Source organism: Saccopteryx leptura, chromosome 2 (genome assembly GCF_036850995.1).
Source record: "Saccopteryx leptura isolate mSacLep1 chromosome 2, mSacLep1_pri_phased_curated, whole genome shotgun sequence".
Lineage (NCBI taxonomy): Eukaryota > Metazoa > Chordata > Mammalia > Chiroptera > Emballonuridae > Saccopteryx > Saccopteryx leptura.
The window spans coordinates 116,754,534-116,773,529 of NC_089504.1; the positions used below are offsets into that span (position 1 = coordinate 116,754,534).

The 18,996-nt window shown below is 42.8% G+C and overlaps 1 protein-coding gene across 3 annotated transcripts in view; it reads left to right on the forward strand.

Annotated features, from left to right (window-relative positions):
- The window catches only part of TMCC3 (transmembrane and coiled-coil domain family 3), a 283,853-nt gene that overhangs the window by 205,291 nt on the left and 59,566 nt on the right, over positions 1–18,996 (forward strand). The window contains exon 1 of one of the 3 annotated variants that reach the window (XM_066368625.1): positions 6,252–6,488. The exons of the other annotated variants lie outside the window; for them this stretch is intronic. Within the exon in view, the coding sequence (XP_066224722.1) occupies positions 6,411–6,488 (78 nt within the window). The 5' untranslated portion in view covers positions 6,252–6,410. Of the gene's footprint in view, positions 1–6,251; positions 6,489–18,996 lie in introns of those variants that run through there. 3 annotated transcript variants of the gene reach the window in all.

Consider the following 18,996-nt stretch of genomic DNA (forward strand, 5'->3'; position numbering starts at 1 on the left):
GTGTGATGGCAAGGATGTCCACCAGGAGGCAGGCTCACATTCTTCCAGCTCAGCACTACCCAATGAAAGAGCACCACTCTTTCCCACTGGTTCCAGCAAGTCTCAGGAGGACTCTGATTGGCTCCTGAGAGGAGCCATGTGCTTATCCCTGCAAAGTGACAGTGACTTAGATTAGCCAAGGTTGGATCACATGCCTTTCACTGGAGCCAGTGGTCTGGCTGGTCCGCTTCACCAAAACCACTATGATTGAGAGTGGGGGTGGGATAGGTCCCCCCCAAAAAATCGAGGCCCTGTTTCAAGAATATGGGGCTGGATGCTGGGCAGGCAAAAACAACAGAGATGTACCGCAAAACTCAAGGGTAATCCTACCTCTTTTATAAAGCCTGTTCTTGTCATTCCAAACTTGAAGGTAGCACAATTCAAACGACCTGTTCCACTTTTTTGATGTTTAGCATATACTGTCTTACTGTGCCACTTACACCTGAAGTAACCTCTTGTTTCACATCTAGATTTAGTACTTTTGTATTCCTTATTGTTCTGACTCCATTTGTTACTTGTACAAGTATGATTTTTTTCATTACTTTTTGTGGAGAGAGGATTTTGGAACTATCATCAGAGGCACAGGCCATTCTTATTATAACAGGAGAAATCCACTGTCTCTCTCTCTTCTTTTCCCTCTCTTCCTGCCTCCGGCACCCCTCCCTCCTCTCTCTCACTCTCCTTTTCCTTCTTTTTCCAACACCCCCCCCCCCCCAAGGATAGACAGAAGCCTAGGCACTGCCTCCAAAGGAAGGGGTGTGGTCTATTAACCCCTCGTGAGCTACCTCCCAACAGGAGAGCCAAATGGTGATCAGCACTGCTTATTTTGTCTTTTCTGGGGAGCTTGCACTTGTGCTATTTAATTTGTGTTTTTAAAAAAGATTTTTTTTATATGAGTGATCAGGAGTAGAGCTTTTGGGCCACTAGCTTGCAAAATAAATCTAAATGATCTAAAAAACATGCTCTTTTAAATGAAATTCTGGTGAACCCAATAGAGTTTTTATTCATCCTTTTTATTGAGGGCCAGCAGTTCCAGGATAGAGTTCTTCTAAGGAACGCCAAGACGGTAACAGAAACGGAATGTAGATGCCTGCTGGAACACCGACCAAAGCCCAACTTTGGTTTGTCAGAGACCTCACTTAGGTCTAATGTCTCTCAAGTCATGCACACACACAATTACACATATGCACACACCTGAGTAATAGACTTCGTGTAGCCCTAGCTGGGAAAAAAAAATAGGTATCAGGCAAATGAGAGGGAAAGCCCAGAAACAAAATTCTTATAGATTTTCAGAATGGATCTTTGTAAGGTTAAATTGACATAATGACATAAGTTCATAGTTAACATGGCAGACTATCTTACCTTTGTATCAAGCTTTTACTTGTAAAAGTGCTATTATTATTATTGAGTAGTGACTTAAATCCCAGGATTAAGGATACCATCATCACAACTGTCCCTTGACTCTTGTTGCCTTCACATTTTTATGAAACATAGTGCATGAATGAGTACATATCCAGAGTGACAATAGTCATTCATTAAATAGGGCATTATTTGCAATTGTATACCCCTCTGTCTATTAAGTCCTTTTTTATCTCTCAACAGAAATAAACACTGTCCTGAAATTTGTGTTTATCATGCTTTTGTTTTTAATAGTTTTACTACATATTTTTGTTCCTCTAAAAATATGTCATTTAATCTTTATATTTTTTATTTTACATGAGTAATATCTTACTGCATGTAATTCTATGTGGCTTGCTCTTTTCGTTTATAAGCATTGTGCAAATCATTCATATTGATTTTTAAATGTTTATTTTACTGATTTTAGAGAGAGGAAGGGAAAGAGCAGGAGAGAGACAGAAACATCTGTTCTTGTGTGTGCCCTGACCGGAGATTGAACCGCAACCTCTGCTCTTCCAGACAATGCTAACCAACCGAGCTATCTGATCAGGGCCATATTAATTTTATTTTTTAAGCTCAAGTTCTGTTTGTGAATTATCTTTTCACCTTATTATTACTTCTCTTCATAAGTAGAAGTTTTAGAACTTTAATGTAGTTGAATCTTTATAATTTATGCTTTTTGTGACCTGCTTTTTATGGCTTGCAATTATAATGATATTCTCCCATTTTCTTCTGGCAGTTTTAAAAGTTGTGTTTTTACCCCTTTTAGGTCTTTAGTCTATCTGGTATTGATTTTTGTATATGTTTTAAGTTCATATATATATATATATATATATATATATATATATATATATATTTCCCAAGTGAAAAGGCAGAGCATGCTACTCTATTCTTTGCTTAAAAATTCGCAAATCAGGCCCTGGCCGGTTGGCTCAGTGGTAGAGCATCGGCCTGGCGTGCAGAAGTCCCGGGTTCAATTCCCGGCCAGGGCACACAGGAGAAGCACCCATCTGCTTCTCCACCCCTCTCCCTCTCCTTCCTCTCTGTCTCTCTCTTCCCCTCCTGCAGCCGAGGCTCCATTGGAGCAAAGATGGCCCGGGCGCTGGGGATGGCTCCTTGGCCTCTACCCCAGGTGCTAGAGTGGCTCTGGTCACAACAGAGCGACGCCCCGGAGGGGCAGAGCATCGCCCCCTGGTGGGCAGAGCGTCGCCCCCTGGTGGGCGTGCCGGGTGGATCCTGGTCGGGCGCATGCGGGAGTCTGACTGTCTCTCCCTGTTTCTAGCTTCAGAAAAATACAAAAAAAAAAAAAAAAAAAAAAAATTCGCAAATCTGCCTCTGGCCAGTTGGCTCAGAGGTAGAGCGTAGGCCTAGCATGTGGAAGTCCCAGGTTTGATTCCTGGTCAGAGCACACAGGAGAAGCGCCCATCTGCTTCTCCACTCCTCCCCCTCTCCTTCCTCTCTGTCTCTCTCTTCCCCTCCCACAGCCAAGGCTCCACTGGAGCAGAGTTGGCCTGGGCACTGAGGATGGCTCCATGGCCTCTGCCTCAGGCGCTAGAATGGCTCCGGCCACAATGGAGCAATGCCCCAGATGGGCAGAGCATCACCCCCTGGTGGGCATTCCAGATGGATCCCAGTCTGGTGCATGCAGGAGTCTATCTGACTGCCTTCCTGCTTCTAACTTTGGGGGGAAAAAAAATCCCAAGTCTGCCTGACCAGGCAGTGATGCAGCAGATAGAGTGTTGGACTGGGATGCTGAGGACCCAGGTTTGAAACCATGAGGTCACTAGCTTGAGCTCAAAGGTTGCTGGCTTGAAGCCCAAGGTCACTGCTTGAGTCCAAGGTTGCTGGCTTGAGCAAGGGGTCACTTGCTCTGCTGGAGCCCCCCCCCCCATTAAGGTACATATGAGAAAGCAATCAATGAATAACTGAGATGCTGCAATGAAGAATTGATGCTTCTCATCTCTCTCCCTTCCAACCTGTCCCTATCTCTCTCTCTCTTAAAAAAAAAAAAAAAATCCCAATTCTTCCCATCTTCCTCAGAATTAAAGTCAAAGTTCTTATGGCCTAAATGGCTCTATATGATCCAGACCTCCGAAATGTTTCTGAATTCATCTCGTACTGTCTTTCCAGTGAACACTGGCTTCCTTGCTCTTCCTCAGACACTCCCCAAATGTACCTGCCTCAGGGCCTTTGTACTTGCTATTCCTTCTGCTTGAAATTTTTATATCTCTACATCACTGGCTCCATTCACCTTCTCATGGAGGCCTTCTTTGGCCACCCTCGTTAAAATACCATACTCACACTCACACATTTGAATCTTCCTTCTCTATTTTGAAAGGATTTACCTGAAAACTCTCTGAGTCTGGTATAGTTATGTCATACTAGAAAGCCCGGCGGTCATACGAAATGACCGCTGTTCTAGATATTATAAATTGTAATTAAAATGATTTGTGCAAAGGTATCTGCTAATTCAAACTGAATTACCCAGGGCAGGCGGCGAGGACGCCCCTTTGCTTACTGCCCCACGGGGTTTCCCCCTTCTACTTGCTTAATTGCTTAAAGTAGAGTGCAATGAAGGAAACCACTGGCGGTACATTTCTTAAGAGCCACCGCTAGCTCAATAAATAAAGGTGATTTAAATAATAAAATGTTAATTCACATGTCAAAGATCTCTTTGTACACATTTCTTGTGTAGATCTTTCCATCATTTTTAAGCTCGCCTTGCAGAGAACCATTAATTATTTTTAATTTTATGTCCATTCTTTCACGAACTCTTGAACAGGCAACATAAAGTTGACCGTGTCCAAATGCAGGCTCAGGTAAAAAAATGCCAACACGCTTAAGCATTTGGCCCTGAGACTTATTGATGGTCATAGCAAAGGCAAATTTTATAGGAAATTGTCTACATCTCAATTGAAATGGCAACCCTGTTTGAGATGGAGCCAGATCAATTCTTGGAATGACATGTATTTCACCTTTAGAGGAGCCAGTCAAAGACTTAGCTATTATGACATTTTTCAATTGGAGAACCTCTAGTCTTGTACCATTGCAAAGACCCCTTCCGGTGTTAAGATTTCTTAACAGCATAATAATTGCTCCAATCTTTAACCTCAATTTGTGAAGTGGCATGCCAGAAGGCGGGACTATTTGAATGCCGTGGCAACTTCACCCCATTGGCTAGTACAGTTAGGCAAGCAACCAATAAGCTATCAGCAACAAACAGACACTTAAGCCGCATATAATAAAGATGTAGGGGGGTAATTTAAAGTCTTGACTAAATTTCTTGAATGATTTTAAGGCTATGTGGGATTTTCTGTTTCTTAAATTAGTTTTAATCAGCTTACTCTATTTAAAAATATTTTCTATTTTACTTTTTGAAGTTATTATATGCACACAATTCAAACATTCCATTTTAAAAAGTATATACAATGAAAACTAAATCTCTGTACCATCCCTTCTTTCTATTTACCTCATTCCCCTCTCCTGCCATCAGTTTCTTGTCTATTTCCCTAGTTTCTTGTTTTTCCTCCAAGAAGTATGCTATGCATATATAAGCACCTAATACATGGTTTTTATATAAATGATAGATTCCATGTAAATTATTCTGCATATTGCTTTTTTTCACTTAATCATATACATTAGAGATATTTCTATAGCTATACATAGAGAACTGCCTCATTCCTTTACATTTCCCCAATACTCCACTGGATGGATGCATCGTAATTTACTCAGTCTCCTTCTAAAAGACCTTCAGGTTATTCTCAGTCATTGCATTGGTCTTCTAGCCAGTGTCCCCTAGTCATCTTCGATCAGCGCTTCTGATGGCTATCACATGTATCTCCTTAACTTTCCATCTTGATATCATCACTTCCCTATATAGAAACCTCCAACAGTTTCCCAGTACCCACAGAATAAGGCTTAAACTTCTTAGTTTTGAAAATAGAGCCCTGCACCACCCATCTCCACCTACTTTTCCCAGCACGTCCTTCTGTTTCTAGACACCCCCTAAACTGATGACTTGAGGCTTTTCAAATGTGCTGTTGTTTTTATGCTTAGTACTTTTATTCTGCCTGCACTCCCCTAGCCCTTCAACTCTTTGAAGGGGAGGAGCATATCCATCCTTCCTTCTGGGCTGGTCACTTTCTCTTCCGACTCCTCTCTGAAGCAGTTACTTTTCAACTGAGTTTCCCACTAGTGCCCTTATGTAACCAGACCCGGTGTCCTGAAATTTGGTTTAGGTAACATTTATTGTTCACCAAGCAGTCCTTTCTCTTCTAGACTCCAACTTTCTTGTGGGCAGGGAATATTCACGAAATAGGGAATACTAAAATGAAAAGATATGTCTTGACTTTCAGATAACTTACAACATAAAGTTGAGCTAGACCTGCGGAATTAAAATACACAGCACTGTAGATCTTAGTTTAAGTGGAAGTGTGTTCCGTGCTCAATGGAATTTATAAGAAAAACAGGGGCTTAAAAAAATATGATCCCCTCCCCAGGGCCTGGCACTGGCAGATTCCCAATAGGTGCATGTTGAATTTAAAAAATAACCTGCAAGCATATAAGGCAAGCCTCAACATTTTGTCAAAAACTTCTAAATATATAAATAAATCAACAAATAGATGTCTCTCAGCTTCTGAAGAAAAAGAGAGCAGTGCAGGAAAGGGTGGGATCAAGTTTCGGCAAAGGAGGGGGACAGAGGAGTTGCACCTGGAGGGGGTCTGGGGCCTCCGCGGGACGCGCCGGGGAGGCGGGGAGAGGGAAGGGGAGGAGACTTTCGCGTCCCGGCCCCGCCTCCCCTCCACCCCGCGGCGGCGGCGGCGGCAGGCGGAGGGCGGCAGCGGCAGTGGGCACCATCTGCGGCAGCCCGCGCCTCCCGCTCCGCCGCGGTTCCGGGGACGACCCGAGCAGGGCCGGGAGCTCGCGGCGCGGTGGCCCCGGGAAACGGGAAAGTTCGCGGCGCGAGCGGCAAGATGCCGGGCAGCGACACGGCGCTCACTGTGGATCGGACCTACTCCGACCCTGGCCGGCACCAGCGCTGCAAGAGCCGGGTGAGCGGCGGGGCTGGGTGGCGGCGGGGACGCCGGCCGAGGGGCGAGGCCGAGGGGGCTTCCGCTCCCGCGTGAACTAACTCTTCCCCCGCGTTTCTCTGCCTGCCGCTCGCTCTCCCTCCCCCGCTGCCCCGGCCGGGCTGCCCCGCCCCTGGCCGAGCTGGAGGGGCTGGGAAGCAGGGCGTCGGAGCCCAGCCTGCGGCTCCCGAGACCCCAGGTCCACCCGCTGCTGGGGCGCAGAGCAGGGCCCGGGCCGCCGACGCCCGCCCTCCGCCGTCCTCGGTCCCCGCGCTCCTGCCCCGGACGCCGGGTCTGCCCGACGGCCGCGCTCCCCCAGGAGCGCCCGCCGCGCGCGGTTCGGACGCCGGGGAATCCTGCCGCGCGCGGCTCGGACGCCGGGGAATCCCGCGTCCCCGCGTCCGGGGTGGGACAGCCTCCCTTCCCGCTGCCGCCGTGTCTCCCGCCGTCGGGGTTCGGGCGCGGGGCAGGTGGCGGCGGGATCGCGGACAGGTTCAGCGGGAGTGGAAAGTCAGTCTTCGCGCTGCCTACCCGGAGTTTCTAGCCGTGCCGAGCAGGCGCCCTCTCCATTGTTTGCAGGGTAATTTGCTGTTGCTGATTTTGGCTGTGCGCGAAAATAGCTCTTCAGAGCAGGCAGCAGAGAGGAGCCATACATATAGCACTTCAAAATAAAGACGGAGGCGGAGGCCTGAGCGTACCGGTACCTCGGGGGTGAGGGAGCACCCCCCCTCCCGTCCCGCGAGGATACCTTTACCCTCCTGGGCCGTTGAATGGTCCAGACTGGGAGCTCCATTTCCCCCTTGGCCTACTGAAGTGCCATTTGGAACAGCACCTCTTACACCTTGGCATTTGTTCTTTGTCCGCGATCTCAGCATTTGAGTGTCAGCTTCTCTGTATAAAGTTCACGGAGGTAAAGTCATAATCAGATTTGGGCCTGCCACCTCCTAAATGGAGAGGCCAGCCGGCTAGGAAAAGTGAGAGCAGGCACAAAAATGTGCCGGGTATGGGTGTTTAATCATAATTCAGAGAAATAATCAGCCCAGAAGTGAAGTGACAAATCCCTAGTATGTTTACTTGTTTTCCTTTAGCATCTGTTAATCAATTGAACAGAATGATTTAAATTTTTGCAGATTAAATGTATTTGGTGGAATAATACCTCTTGCATTCACTCCACTCTCCTCTCCCAAAAGAATTCTCCCATTTTTTGCACTTTTCTTTAAAAGGTTCATAACAGCCTGACCAGGCGGTGGCGCAGTGGATAGAGCGTTGGACTGGGATGCGAGGACCCAGGTTTGAGACTCCGAGGTCGCCAGCTTGAGCGTGGGCTCATCTGGCTTGAGCAAAAAGCTCACCAGCTTGGACCCAAGGTTGATGGCTCCAGCAAGGGGTTACTCGGTCTGCTGAAGGCCCATGGTCAAGGCACATATGAGAAAGCAATCAATGAACAACTAAGGTGTCACAAGGAAAAACTTGTGATTGATGCTTCTCATCTCTCTCCGTTCCTATCTTTCTATCCCTCTCTCTGACTCTCTGTCTCTGTAAAAAATAAAAAATAAAATAAAAAAAAGTTTCATAACAATTTGTTATGAAAATAACCAGAAACTCCATCTGGAAGAAAGCATCGAAAAAACAATTTTTGCCTGCACTTAGAAATTTTGGGCACCCTGGCTGGTTGCTGAGAGCATCATTTGTAAACACCAAGATTGCGGGGTTGAATCCCCTGTTGGGACATATACAGAAGCAATCAATGAATGCCTGGCTAAGTGGAACAACAAATAGAAGCTTCTCCCTCTCTCCTCTCTCCTCTCTCCTCCTCTCTTTCTCAACTCAATCAACTAAAAAGTTTTGGAAGGATGGCTGCTGGTTAACAGTTAACTATGAAAAAGGTGAAGGTCTTTATCTCTAATGCATTTGTAATTGGGGTAGTCTGTAGCCATGTCATAGTTGGCAAGCCATTTCAGACTTGAAAGTGTGGAAGCTTGGTTTCTCTTGTCACAACTGTGATAATCTTTGTGTAAACAAGATTAGTAATCTCTGAGGGATGGATAGCTCACTGTGAGCTCATTTAAACGTTTTGGCAAAACGCACAGAACTCACTCTTTATAATCCATAAAATGGTGGTGATAAAGTTTGCACCTCAACTACTTATCGATGGAAAGTGGCAAAGCAAAGGAGTGACTTGACTGCAGACTCAGTTTCTCTGCTTTCTTGGCTGTTCCTTTTCTACACTCTTCTCTTTTGTTGCAGTGCCATAACTGTATGTGAAGGGGTTTTTTTTGTTTTTTTTTTAAATGATTTTAGAGAGAGATGTCAATTTGTTGTTTTACTTGTTTATGCCTTCATTAGTTGATTGTCTGTGCCCTGACCAGGGATCAGACCTGCAACCTTGGCGTATGGGGTCAATGCCCTAACCAACTGAGTTACTTGGCCAGGCCTGAAAGGGTTTTTTCCCTTCCTCCCTCCCTTCCTCCTTCCCTCCCTCCTTTCCTTCCTTCCTTCCCTCCTTCCTTCCTTCCTTCCTTCCTTCCTTCCTTCCTTCCTTCCTACCTACCTACCTACCTACCTACCTACCTACAAAATTGTGTGATGTGTAATGAGATAGTCATATACTGCTTAACAATGGGATACACGTTAGTTCTGAGAAATGGGCTGTTAATCTCATGGGCAAAAGTAGGTTTACAGTTGTTTGTATGGAAAATAAAATAATATTAATACAAGAATTAACTGTTTCATGTACTTGCAACTTGTAAACCTTCTTTTGCCTACCGCTGTATAGTGTACACTTACACAAACCCAGATGGTATAGCCCAGTGGTTTTCAACCACTGGTCCAGCAGTTGAAAACCACTGGTATAGATTATTGTTCCCAGGCTACAGCATGTTACTGTACAAAACGATGCAAGATTGAGCAAGTAAACAAGTAAACATACTAGGGATTTGTCACTTCACTTCTGGGCTGATTATTTCTCTGAATTATGATTAAACACCCATACCCGGCACATGGGGCGACAACACATTTTTGTGCCTGCTCTCACTTTTCCTAGCCAGTTGGCCTCTCCATTTAGGAGGTGGCAGTCCCGAATCTGATTATGACTTTACCTCCGTGAACTTTATACAGAGAAGCTGACACTCAAATGCTGAGATCGCGGACAAGAAGAGAAAATGATGCAATCAAGAGACACAGTATACACGAGATGTATGAGGCTACTGCCGGCATAACTCAGCTACACATTTTTTAATAAGTAGAAAGAGTATACTTTAAAAGAATGATAAAAATATAGTAAGTAAATAAATAAACCAGTAAGTTATTTATTGTCATTATCAATTATTATGTACTGTACATATTGTACGTGCTCTACTTTTATATGAGTGGCAGTGCAGTAGGTTTGCTTACACCAGCACCCCCACAAACAAACAATGTGTTGCACTATGGCTTCCAACAGCTAAGATGTCACTAGGCAATAGAAAATTTTCAGCATTATAATTTTACAGGACCATGGTTGTGTACATGCTCCATCATTGACCAAAACATTGTTATATGGCACAAGACTGTACCTGATTTTTAAATGGGTCTTGTGTTTAAACTGAGTTAGATATTATGGCATATACTGACTATTCTAAATTATCTTATTGGGAAAATAAAATCTGAGCACTAAAAGAAATCAAACTGAGGATGGCTAGAACTTTTAATGGACAGTAATCACAAGTTCTGGGGTGGTTATGCTAAGATCCCTGTTTAAACTTCTTGACTGTCTACCTTTTAGGAGATTTTTGTTGAGACACAAATAATAGCGAGAACTAACAGAAATTTTCTTGCTGACTTAGAACTTTTCTCAGGTGGAGCTGATAGAATTTTAAGTCTGTCCTTAAGGTTGCAATAATAATATCCACTGTAATGAGGGGAAAGCACCAACCATTTTCCTATGCAGAAAGTATCCCATTAGATGATTCTAGCTCCTGTTTTGTAGGACTCACTTAGATGTAGGCATAAAGACATATTTTCTTTACACTCGGAAAGTATGCAAAAGGAAAACATCAAACAGTATTAGGGTTTAATTTCTTGATGTCACCCTTTCATTGGTAATAAACTATCCAATAGAGGATTTTAAAAGAACCCTTTTGTTAACTTGTTTGGTAAATTAGCTCCCCTAAAAACCCTATAACTAACGAGAACAGGCAGTACATGTGAAGAGTTGATGAACCTTTCAGAGATGTGCGGATTCCTCCTTGAAAGACCTAAGACTGTAGGAAATCAAATTCTTGGTTACCAAATTGGTCATATTTTTCTTTCTTTTTCTTTATCTAGTTCAAAATTGATACCCTGTGGAGAGAACAGGGAAAATACACATCTCTCTTGATGAGCTTGGTTAAGCCTTTGAAGCTGGAATAATAATGAGGCAGTTTACTATTTTAACATTGGAGAAGTCTATTTTTACAGCCAGGTGGACTAACCTAGATTCCACCCCACCTCCCACCCCCCAGTGAAAATGTAATGTAATCAATGAATTCCATGATTGTCTCTAAGCTGGCAAGTCAGGATCATTCACATTTTTATATTTCATCTGGGTAAAACTCAGAAATGGTGTGTGTTAACTTGGTGCACATAATATACCCCTATTTTAAAAGAAAAGAACATACGTAATTAGACTCCTACTTATTTTTTTCCTGCCCTAGATAGTTAAAGCCTATTGTCTTTTTAAGGATACAGGCAGTCTAGTTTTATTAGTCAATTATGTGCAAATCAAATTTTTCAGTTCTGATTTTAAATGTTCTAACAGGCTACCTTCAGAAGCTTTTTTATCCTTATGGAAAGTAAATAATTTTTTTCTTGTTCTGTTGGTACCACCACTAATCAGAACTTGAACCACCCTGAGTGCTTATCCTCCCCCATCTCTAAGCTATCAGCCACTCCACGGGGTCTTTCTTTCATGTTTCCCTGGAGTAGGCTGATTCCTCCTGTCATCTCCCATCTTAGTTTAGCCACTTAGACCTCAGGAAGAGATAACTGGTACACTAACTTCCTCACTGCTCTGTGATTTCATCAACTTCCATTCTCTTGCCTGCAAGGACCAGAGTATTCTGCCAACAAAACCAGTTTCATTAGATTGGCCCCCAGTAGACAGATCTTGCAGTAATGCTGCTGACTCGTGGTGGGATCTTGGACCCTGTCAATCTTTTTCTGTGTTAGTTTCCTCTTCCATGTCCTACGGGTGTTACCAGGGATAAATGCAGTAATTTCTATGAAATGTCAGATACACAGTAAGACTCAGAGAAGGTAGCCATTTTTGTTATTACTATACCAGATGTAATCAAACACTTGAAACCGGAAGAACTGCTAATCTTGTGAACAATATAGTCTTTTCCTGGTATTTTTAGCATTTTGTTTCTCTTCCATCACATAGTTCATGTGTTTATAAACTATAGACACTGGCACTCTGAGCACAAGAGGCTTCATTCATTCACTAAATATGTTGAGTAGTACCTTGTCTGTGCTAGCTGCCATGCTAGGTATCAGTAATATAATGGTGAGTGAAACAGCCTGGCCTCTCCAAAAGTTTAATGTCCAGTGATTGTATCTGATTCCTACTTGTGGCCTAGGAAACACCCTTCTTTTTTACAGGAAGAAATGATAATAAGTACACGTCTCTAAACGTCTGAAGAAAAACCCTGTGTCAGCCATGGTGGCCAGCTGAGGCTTAAGCACTCTGTGGTTTGGAAAGAGATCCAGAACTGTGTGCTGAGTAATGGCCAAAAGCAGTCGAGGAAAAGAGGATGTCATAACCTTTCTCCCAGTGGAAATAGTTATGCAGTGAGATGATCCCGTGCTTACTCCCTGGGCAGGAACTAGAGTGGGTGGAAACAGACTTCTATTGTAGGTGACACTGACCTAGTGAAGTGAACTGAATATTTCGTGAGTGTGCTTTGAATCAGTGATCTGCTTTCTTCTGACGAGGTAATTAAAGGAACGGTGAATAATGATGAGTCGTCCGAGTTGGAATTTTCTTAAATTTAGCACGGATCAATTGGTGTGGTGTGTGTGTTTTGAGCTATGCTTTGCTGCAAGCTCACCAGTTCTCCCTCTAGAGGAGAACAAATTGCCAGCCACCACCAGCACAGCCGCTTGTCTCACATCCGCAGTTGAACACCACAGCAGCTGCCACCAACTTGGATCGCAGGTTGTGTTTTGCTTCATTCAGACCCACTGCCCCAACCTCCAGGGCTGCTGTTAAGGTCAGAAATCAGTCTAGTCCCTCTGGATGGAAATTGCTCACCTCTTGACTTTGGAGAAGCTGCAGCTTTCAGCCCTGTTGTTTCTTAATGTGCTTTTATGTTTTCAGAGGAGGGAGGTGGTGAGAGAGAAGGAAGAGAACCATGAATCACTGTCCTGTGAATCAGAATGAGGACTTTACACTTCTTAGAAAAGGAACATCAGGATATATGATCAGTGCATAATCCAGCCACTCTGTTGACTTTGGGGGAGAGGGGTGCTACTAGAGGGAAAACATATTGTGTTGCTGATTATTCATTCCTCTGTGAGGAAGCAGAAGGAATGTAAGTGAAAAGAAGAATCCAGTAGCAGTGTTATCAGTGTTATCGGTCTGCACTAAGTCCTTCCTATACACCAGGCATAATATCCAACACCTCCAATGCACTATCTCCTTAATCCCCATGATATTCTGTTCATAGTTACATTTCCCAGATGAAGGAGTTGAGGTCCAGGCAGGTAAGTATATAATTTGTCCAAGGTCTTGTGGCTATTAGGAAATGGTAGAGCTAGCGTTTGAGGAACCCAGAGCTAGGTCCAGAGCTTACACGTTAACTACTCCCCTGTCCTCCGCCTCTTTAGTGTATACTGGAGAGCAGTTCAGTCTTTCTAAATCTGTTGAGTGCTTAAAAGTGGATGTGTTCAACTTCCAGGGTGAATTGTGTGTTCAAGATTCTTACAGTATAGCACTTTGCAGTCTTTTGCATATAGTTATGTATCCCCAGTAAACATTTGATGAATTAAGGATTTAGAACAGGGGTAGTCAACCTTTTTATACCTACCGCCCACTTTTGTATCTCTGTTAGTAGTAAAATTTTCTAACTGCCCACTGGTTCCACAGTAATGGTGATTTATAAAGTAGGGAAGTAACTTTACTTTATAAAATTTATAAAGCAGAGTTATAGCAAGTTAAAGCATATAATAATAATTACTTACCAAGTACTTTATTTTGGATTTTCGCTCAGTTTGGCAGAATAAATCTTTATAAAACAACTTACTATAGTTAAATCTATCTTTTTATTTATACTTTGGTTGCTCCACTACCGCCCACATGAAAGCTGGAATGCCCACTAGTGGGCAGTAGGGACCAGATTGACTACCACTAATTTAGAGTGATAATCTAGGAACTTTTCATAATACCTAAGCCAGTGGTTCTCAAAGTGTGAGCCAGGGCGCACTGGTGCACCCTATGGTATTCCAGAGAAATATGTGCCTATTGGGGACCAAAAAACAAACAGGGTTTTTGGAGTTAGATTTTTGGTGGACAGAGGTGTAAGGAATTAGCTGTAAGCTGATAGTCTGCCCAACCCCCCACCTCACTTGCCTGATTAGGTTGCAAAAGGCTGTTAAGCGGTGGTGCTGGATTGTTTACACTACCCCCCATGTTCCCTGGAAAGATTGGAAGCAAGTTTCTTCTATCCTTTGTTTGGTGTAAAGTTAAGATGATATGTATGGTGGGGGTTTTCTGCACTCAACACAAGAGTAAAAAGAGAGGAATTCTTTAATGTGTTGACGAAGAAATGAGAGCTTGCCTTTCAAGTACATGCCCAAACATTGAAGAAATCGTTAGGACACATCAGACTCATGTTTCTCATAAACACAAGAATGAAGAAACTTAACACATTCGTGCCGGCCTGCTGAATTTTTTTAATATATATATTAAAGATATATATATATATAAAGATAATTTTTGTCATTTTTTAACCCCTCTTTTTTATGAATTCTAAAAAGCATAACTCAAAATATATAACATAAAAATGTTTTTTAATGTCAGAATAAATTTAATTTTGTTGTATTTATTTTGTTTAATTACCATAAAAGCATGCTTGGACTTTTTTTTTTTTCTTTAATATTTGACTTAATTATTACAACATATTTCTTAGAAATTTGTATATGGTGCTCCTACAATTATTTGTAGAATTTTAAATGCACCCTGACTACAAAAAATTTGAGAATCACTGACCTAAGCTATAAGAAGTCTGCTGATAGTTTGGGGAAGTCTTCAAAGTTGTTAAATAAACTCATGATTTAAGAACAGAGTTGTTTTGTTTTCTCAAACACATTTTCTAGCCTGGTAATTTGACCTATGGAGGACGAGGAGTTGAAGAACGTGACAAGAATGGTTCTTTCTTGTTGCAATCTGGTCTCAGTAGGTCTCTCTGTAGGACTCAGCCTGACTGAACTAAAGGTGTGGGCTTCCATTCTTACGGCAGAAGGTTGTAAAGTTAGACTTAAGGTTTTACTATATTAAAACTGGAAGGGAGTTTAGACATTAACTCCAAACCATTCCATTAGCAGATGTAGAAAAGTGACACCCAGCCAGACTGTAACTAATAATGACTGATTAGGACTAACTGTTATACCAGCTTCTGTCTCAAAAGAGAATTCCTTAAAAGAAAACTGCTTTAAATATTTTAAAATACCAAGTTAATTGCTAAGTTATATGGGATAAATATCTCCAAACTAAACAAGGTAGAACACGAATTAAAGATTTTTTCAGTAGAGAATTAATTGAACAGATTAAAAATTTTGTGAGTTTTCTAGGTGGAACAAAAGTGAATTTAAATGATTTAGTGCTAAGCCATCATCCTTCTGAATTTATTTCCAGATTTTGTCGGAGCAGGGATAAAGAGGTATGACGCACGATTCATGTATCAAACTACTTAGCTGCTCGGAATCTACTGCGACTTTTTAAAAATTATCATTTCTGGGCCCTGGCCAGTGGCTCAATGGATAGAGCGTCGGCCTAGTGTATGGACATCCTGGGATCCATCCGTGAGGGCACACATAAGAAGTAACCGTCTGCTTCTCTTCCCCTCACTCTCCCCCTTCTCTTCCTCTTCCTCTCTCACAGCCAGTGGATTGATTAGTTCAAGCATCAGCCCGAGGCACTGAGGATAGCTTGGTTGATTTGAGCATTGGCCCCAAACGGGGGTAACTGGCTGGATCCCGGTCAGGGTGCATGTAGGAGTCTGGCTCACTATCTCCCCTCTTCTCACTTTAAAAAAAAAAAAAAAAAAGATATATATATATATATATATATATATATATATATATATATATATATATATTTCTGAATGAGGTCTCTTAGTCCCTTTTTTCCCTCAAAATAAAGTTTTGAGAAATGAGTTTGTCTTTGTCTTGCCTTTCCATGTGTTGAGGTAGGAGATTGGGAAAGAGCATATGCCAGATGCGCAGCCATGGAGTAGATAGATGTGTCTTCTATGCATTTAACTTAGAATTCAGCCTGAGTCTTCTCACCTCTGAAGCTCTCTGTTCCTGTGAGTCTCTCACTGAGAGCATCTTCTAGCACCAAGTATCTTCAGTATATACATTTTTAAAATTGAATTTATAGGGGGAAATGGTGATAGTATATATACTTTTCAATACAACACAGCCCCTACACTCAAAAAAAAGTATTATCTGGTTCTTCTCTGACCCTGGGGAAGACAGGGAGGGTTTGTGGTCCTAATGAGGAAGAGTATGTGCAGTACCAACCCCCAGTGATGTGTGTCTCTGGGGAAATTCTGCATGATTTCTTCCTTATGCTCTGACTTGAGAGCCCAATCCTGGAATAAGACGTGGCTTTACCACATAACACAAGACTCTTCTTTTTTTTTTTTTTTTTTTTTTTTTCTTTTTTTCTTTATTCATTTTTAGAGAGGAGAGAGAGAGGGAGAGAGAGAGAGACAGAGAGAGAGAAGGGGGGAGGAGCTGGAAACATCAACTCCCATATGTGCCTTGACCAGGCAAGCCCAGGGTTTCGAACCGGTGACCTCAGCATTTCCAGGTCGATGCGTTATCCACTGCGCCACCACAGGTCAGGCAAGACTCTTCTACTTAGATATTCCCAGGCCCCTCAAAGTCTACATGTCACACTTAATTCATTCTCTCAAATGTCCACCCCCATTCCTGGTTTTAGTATTTTCCCATGTAGCCAGTCCCCAAACAAGATGCCTGGGAGCTTCCTTGCTCAGCCCACTTTCACACCACATCCAGTGTTTACTTCTGAAGTTTTCTCAGTCCCCCTTCTCTCCTTGTCCCCAGCATCACTGCTTTGGTTACTTCTAGATTTGAGGTTAGACTGAAGGGTTGAGAGTATAGACTTGGAGGTCAAACTTGAGTGTCAGCTCCTCCACTTACCAGTGGGAAAACCATGACAAGTGGCGTTAGGAAGCCCATTACAGCATTTGTTGTTCTGACGTTGAGTCATTCGTTGTCTTCTAGAGAGTGTCCCAAACTTCAGTCATTCCCACACCTACACATAACTTCATACCACCTATACAATTACTTATTTCGTATTTCAATCTACTTCGTATTTCAAAATCGATTCACTCCTTAAAACTCAAATTTATTTTAAAAGTATCAGTGTTACTATTCTAGCTAAATATGGCCTGACCCTCTTAGCACTAAACACAAACTTCCTGCTGGACTGAACCAGCTGGGATTGGGTTGAGGATTGTCTTCAAATCCCTTGCTCTGTGATTCTTGTCATTTAATGCTTTTGTTTTATACCACCTTAAATCAGAATCATTTGGGGAAACACTGGTTCTAATGTTTCACCTCTCCTCGTTCTTTTATGAAATACTTCTTTTAGACCCATGGCCTGGAAGTTGCTCAGAAATACTTTTTCATGGATTGTTATGATTTGGGTAATTGAGTGTTGGGTATAATGAAAGCCCACCCTGGTAAGGTGAAGGCAGTCATGTCTTGGTGGGAATACTCTGGTGGTTGGGGTGCCTGTCCTGGACTGTGTCTCTAGCCTTCTGATGACTTGAGAGACACTGAGGCAATGGAAGGCCTTAGACTAAAGAGCGGACCATCCAAAAGGCACAGGTTCTTTGGGAATTTCAGGCAAGGACAGAAAGTGGTGGGTGGAGGAGAAATTTAAGCTCTGGTTTTCTCAAGTGAATTTGAATCTGAGATGTGTATATAGGATTGTTGTAATATGGGGAAGTTACATGGTGCTGCAGCCTTTCACAGAAATTTTGATATAAGCATTTGTCTAAAAATAAAGTCTGCCCTTAGTGAAAACTGTGCCTCAGCTCCTCAGTATATTTACTCCAGCGTGTGCCGCTGTGTGTCAAGGCCCAGCGTCCATTCTTTCTGTCTCTGTGAAGATGTTGTGATGATCCAGAAGCCCTGAAACTCGGCTCCAGATAGTCAGTGGTGTGCTATTTTAATCTCACTAATTGGAACAGGTGGCCTCTGTTTGAGACTGAAGCACTAGCTGGCATAGACTTTAATTGATCTGAAAATATGAGGCCCATTCAGTAAGAGCTGCTTGAGCTGTATTGGCATCAAAGGGCTTGAAAGTTTTGACCCCAAAAGCTCAGAAGACTAAGAAAAGATACAACAAATGCAGTTGAATAGTTTGCTGCTTTGATTCATTGTTGGGTGTAGAGCTAGAGAAAGAACTCGGTGGAATGAAGCATGTTCAGACACTCCAGAGGCTACTTGTAAATATTTCTCCTGTGAGGAAAATGTCAAAGTATCTCCTTTGAATCCACTCCATAAGATGGAGAAGAGGACTCCATGCTGTCCTTGTTTTCTTATGGACATGAAGTAAAGGGGTATTTATTTCTGGGTGTTTCAGCTTACCACAAGTGCCTGATTGAGGTACCTTAAGACGGCTGTAATGAAGTCAGAGATGGGCTCCAGATTATGAACTTCTCCAACTGGACCACTCCTTTGTTTTTAGAGCAAGTGTATGCTTGGCATAGTGTCTTGTCAATATCTTACTTTAAATCCTCCAACAGGACCAAGTCCCAGTTTCTTAGCCTGGCATCCAGAGTGTCTCATCTGACCTCTGTCTTTTCACCCACTCTCTGCTCTGAGCTCCTGTATCCTTCTCTGTGGACTGTCACGCCTGGTCTCTGCCTGTTTTCACATGGGCATGGCTGTATTCTTTTTATCGATGCAGGGAGCCATGTAGTTGGGGCTTTGTAAACACTGAATGAGGGTATGTTGTGAAGTTGCCCTGTGGAACTTGAGAAGTCGGAAAATGTGCTACTCGATGCAGATTGATCTTGCTTTAATTGCTGGGCAGGGGTTGCAGTGTGTGGGTATTTCCTAACTTATTTAACCATTTCCTTATTGGAAGACGTGTGTATTGCTCCCAATAAGGCACTTTAGCGATTGCCCTTGAACGTGCTTTTTTGCACATGTGAGGAGTGTTAGTGTGCCGTAGAACCTCAGAATATATAACCTCAGAAGTGAAATTTCT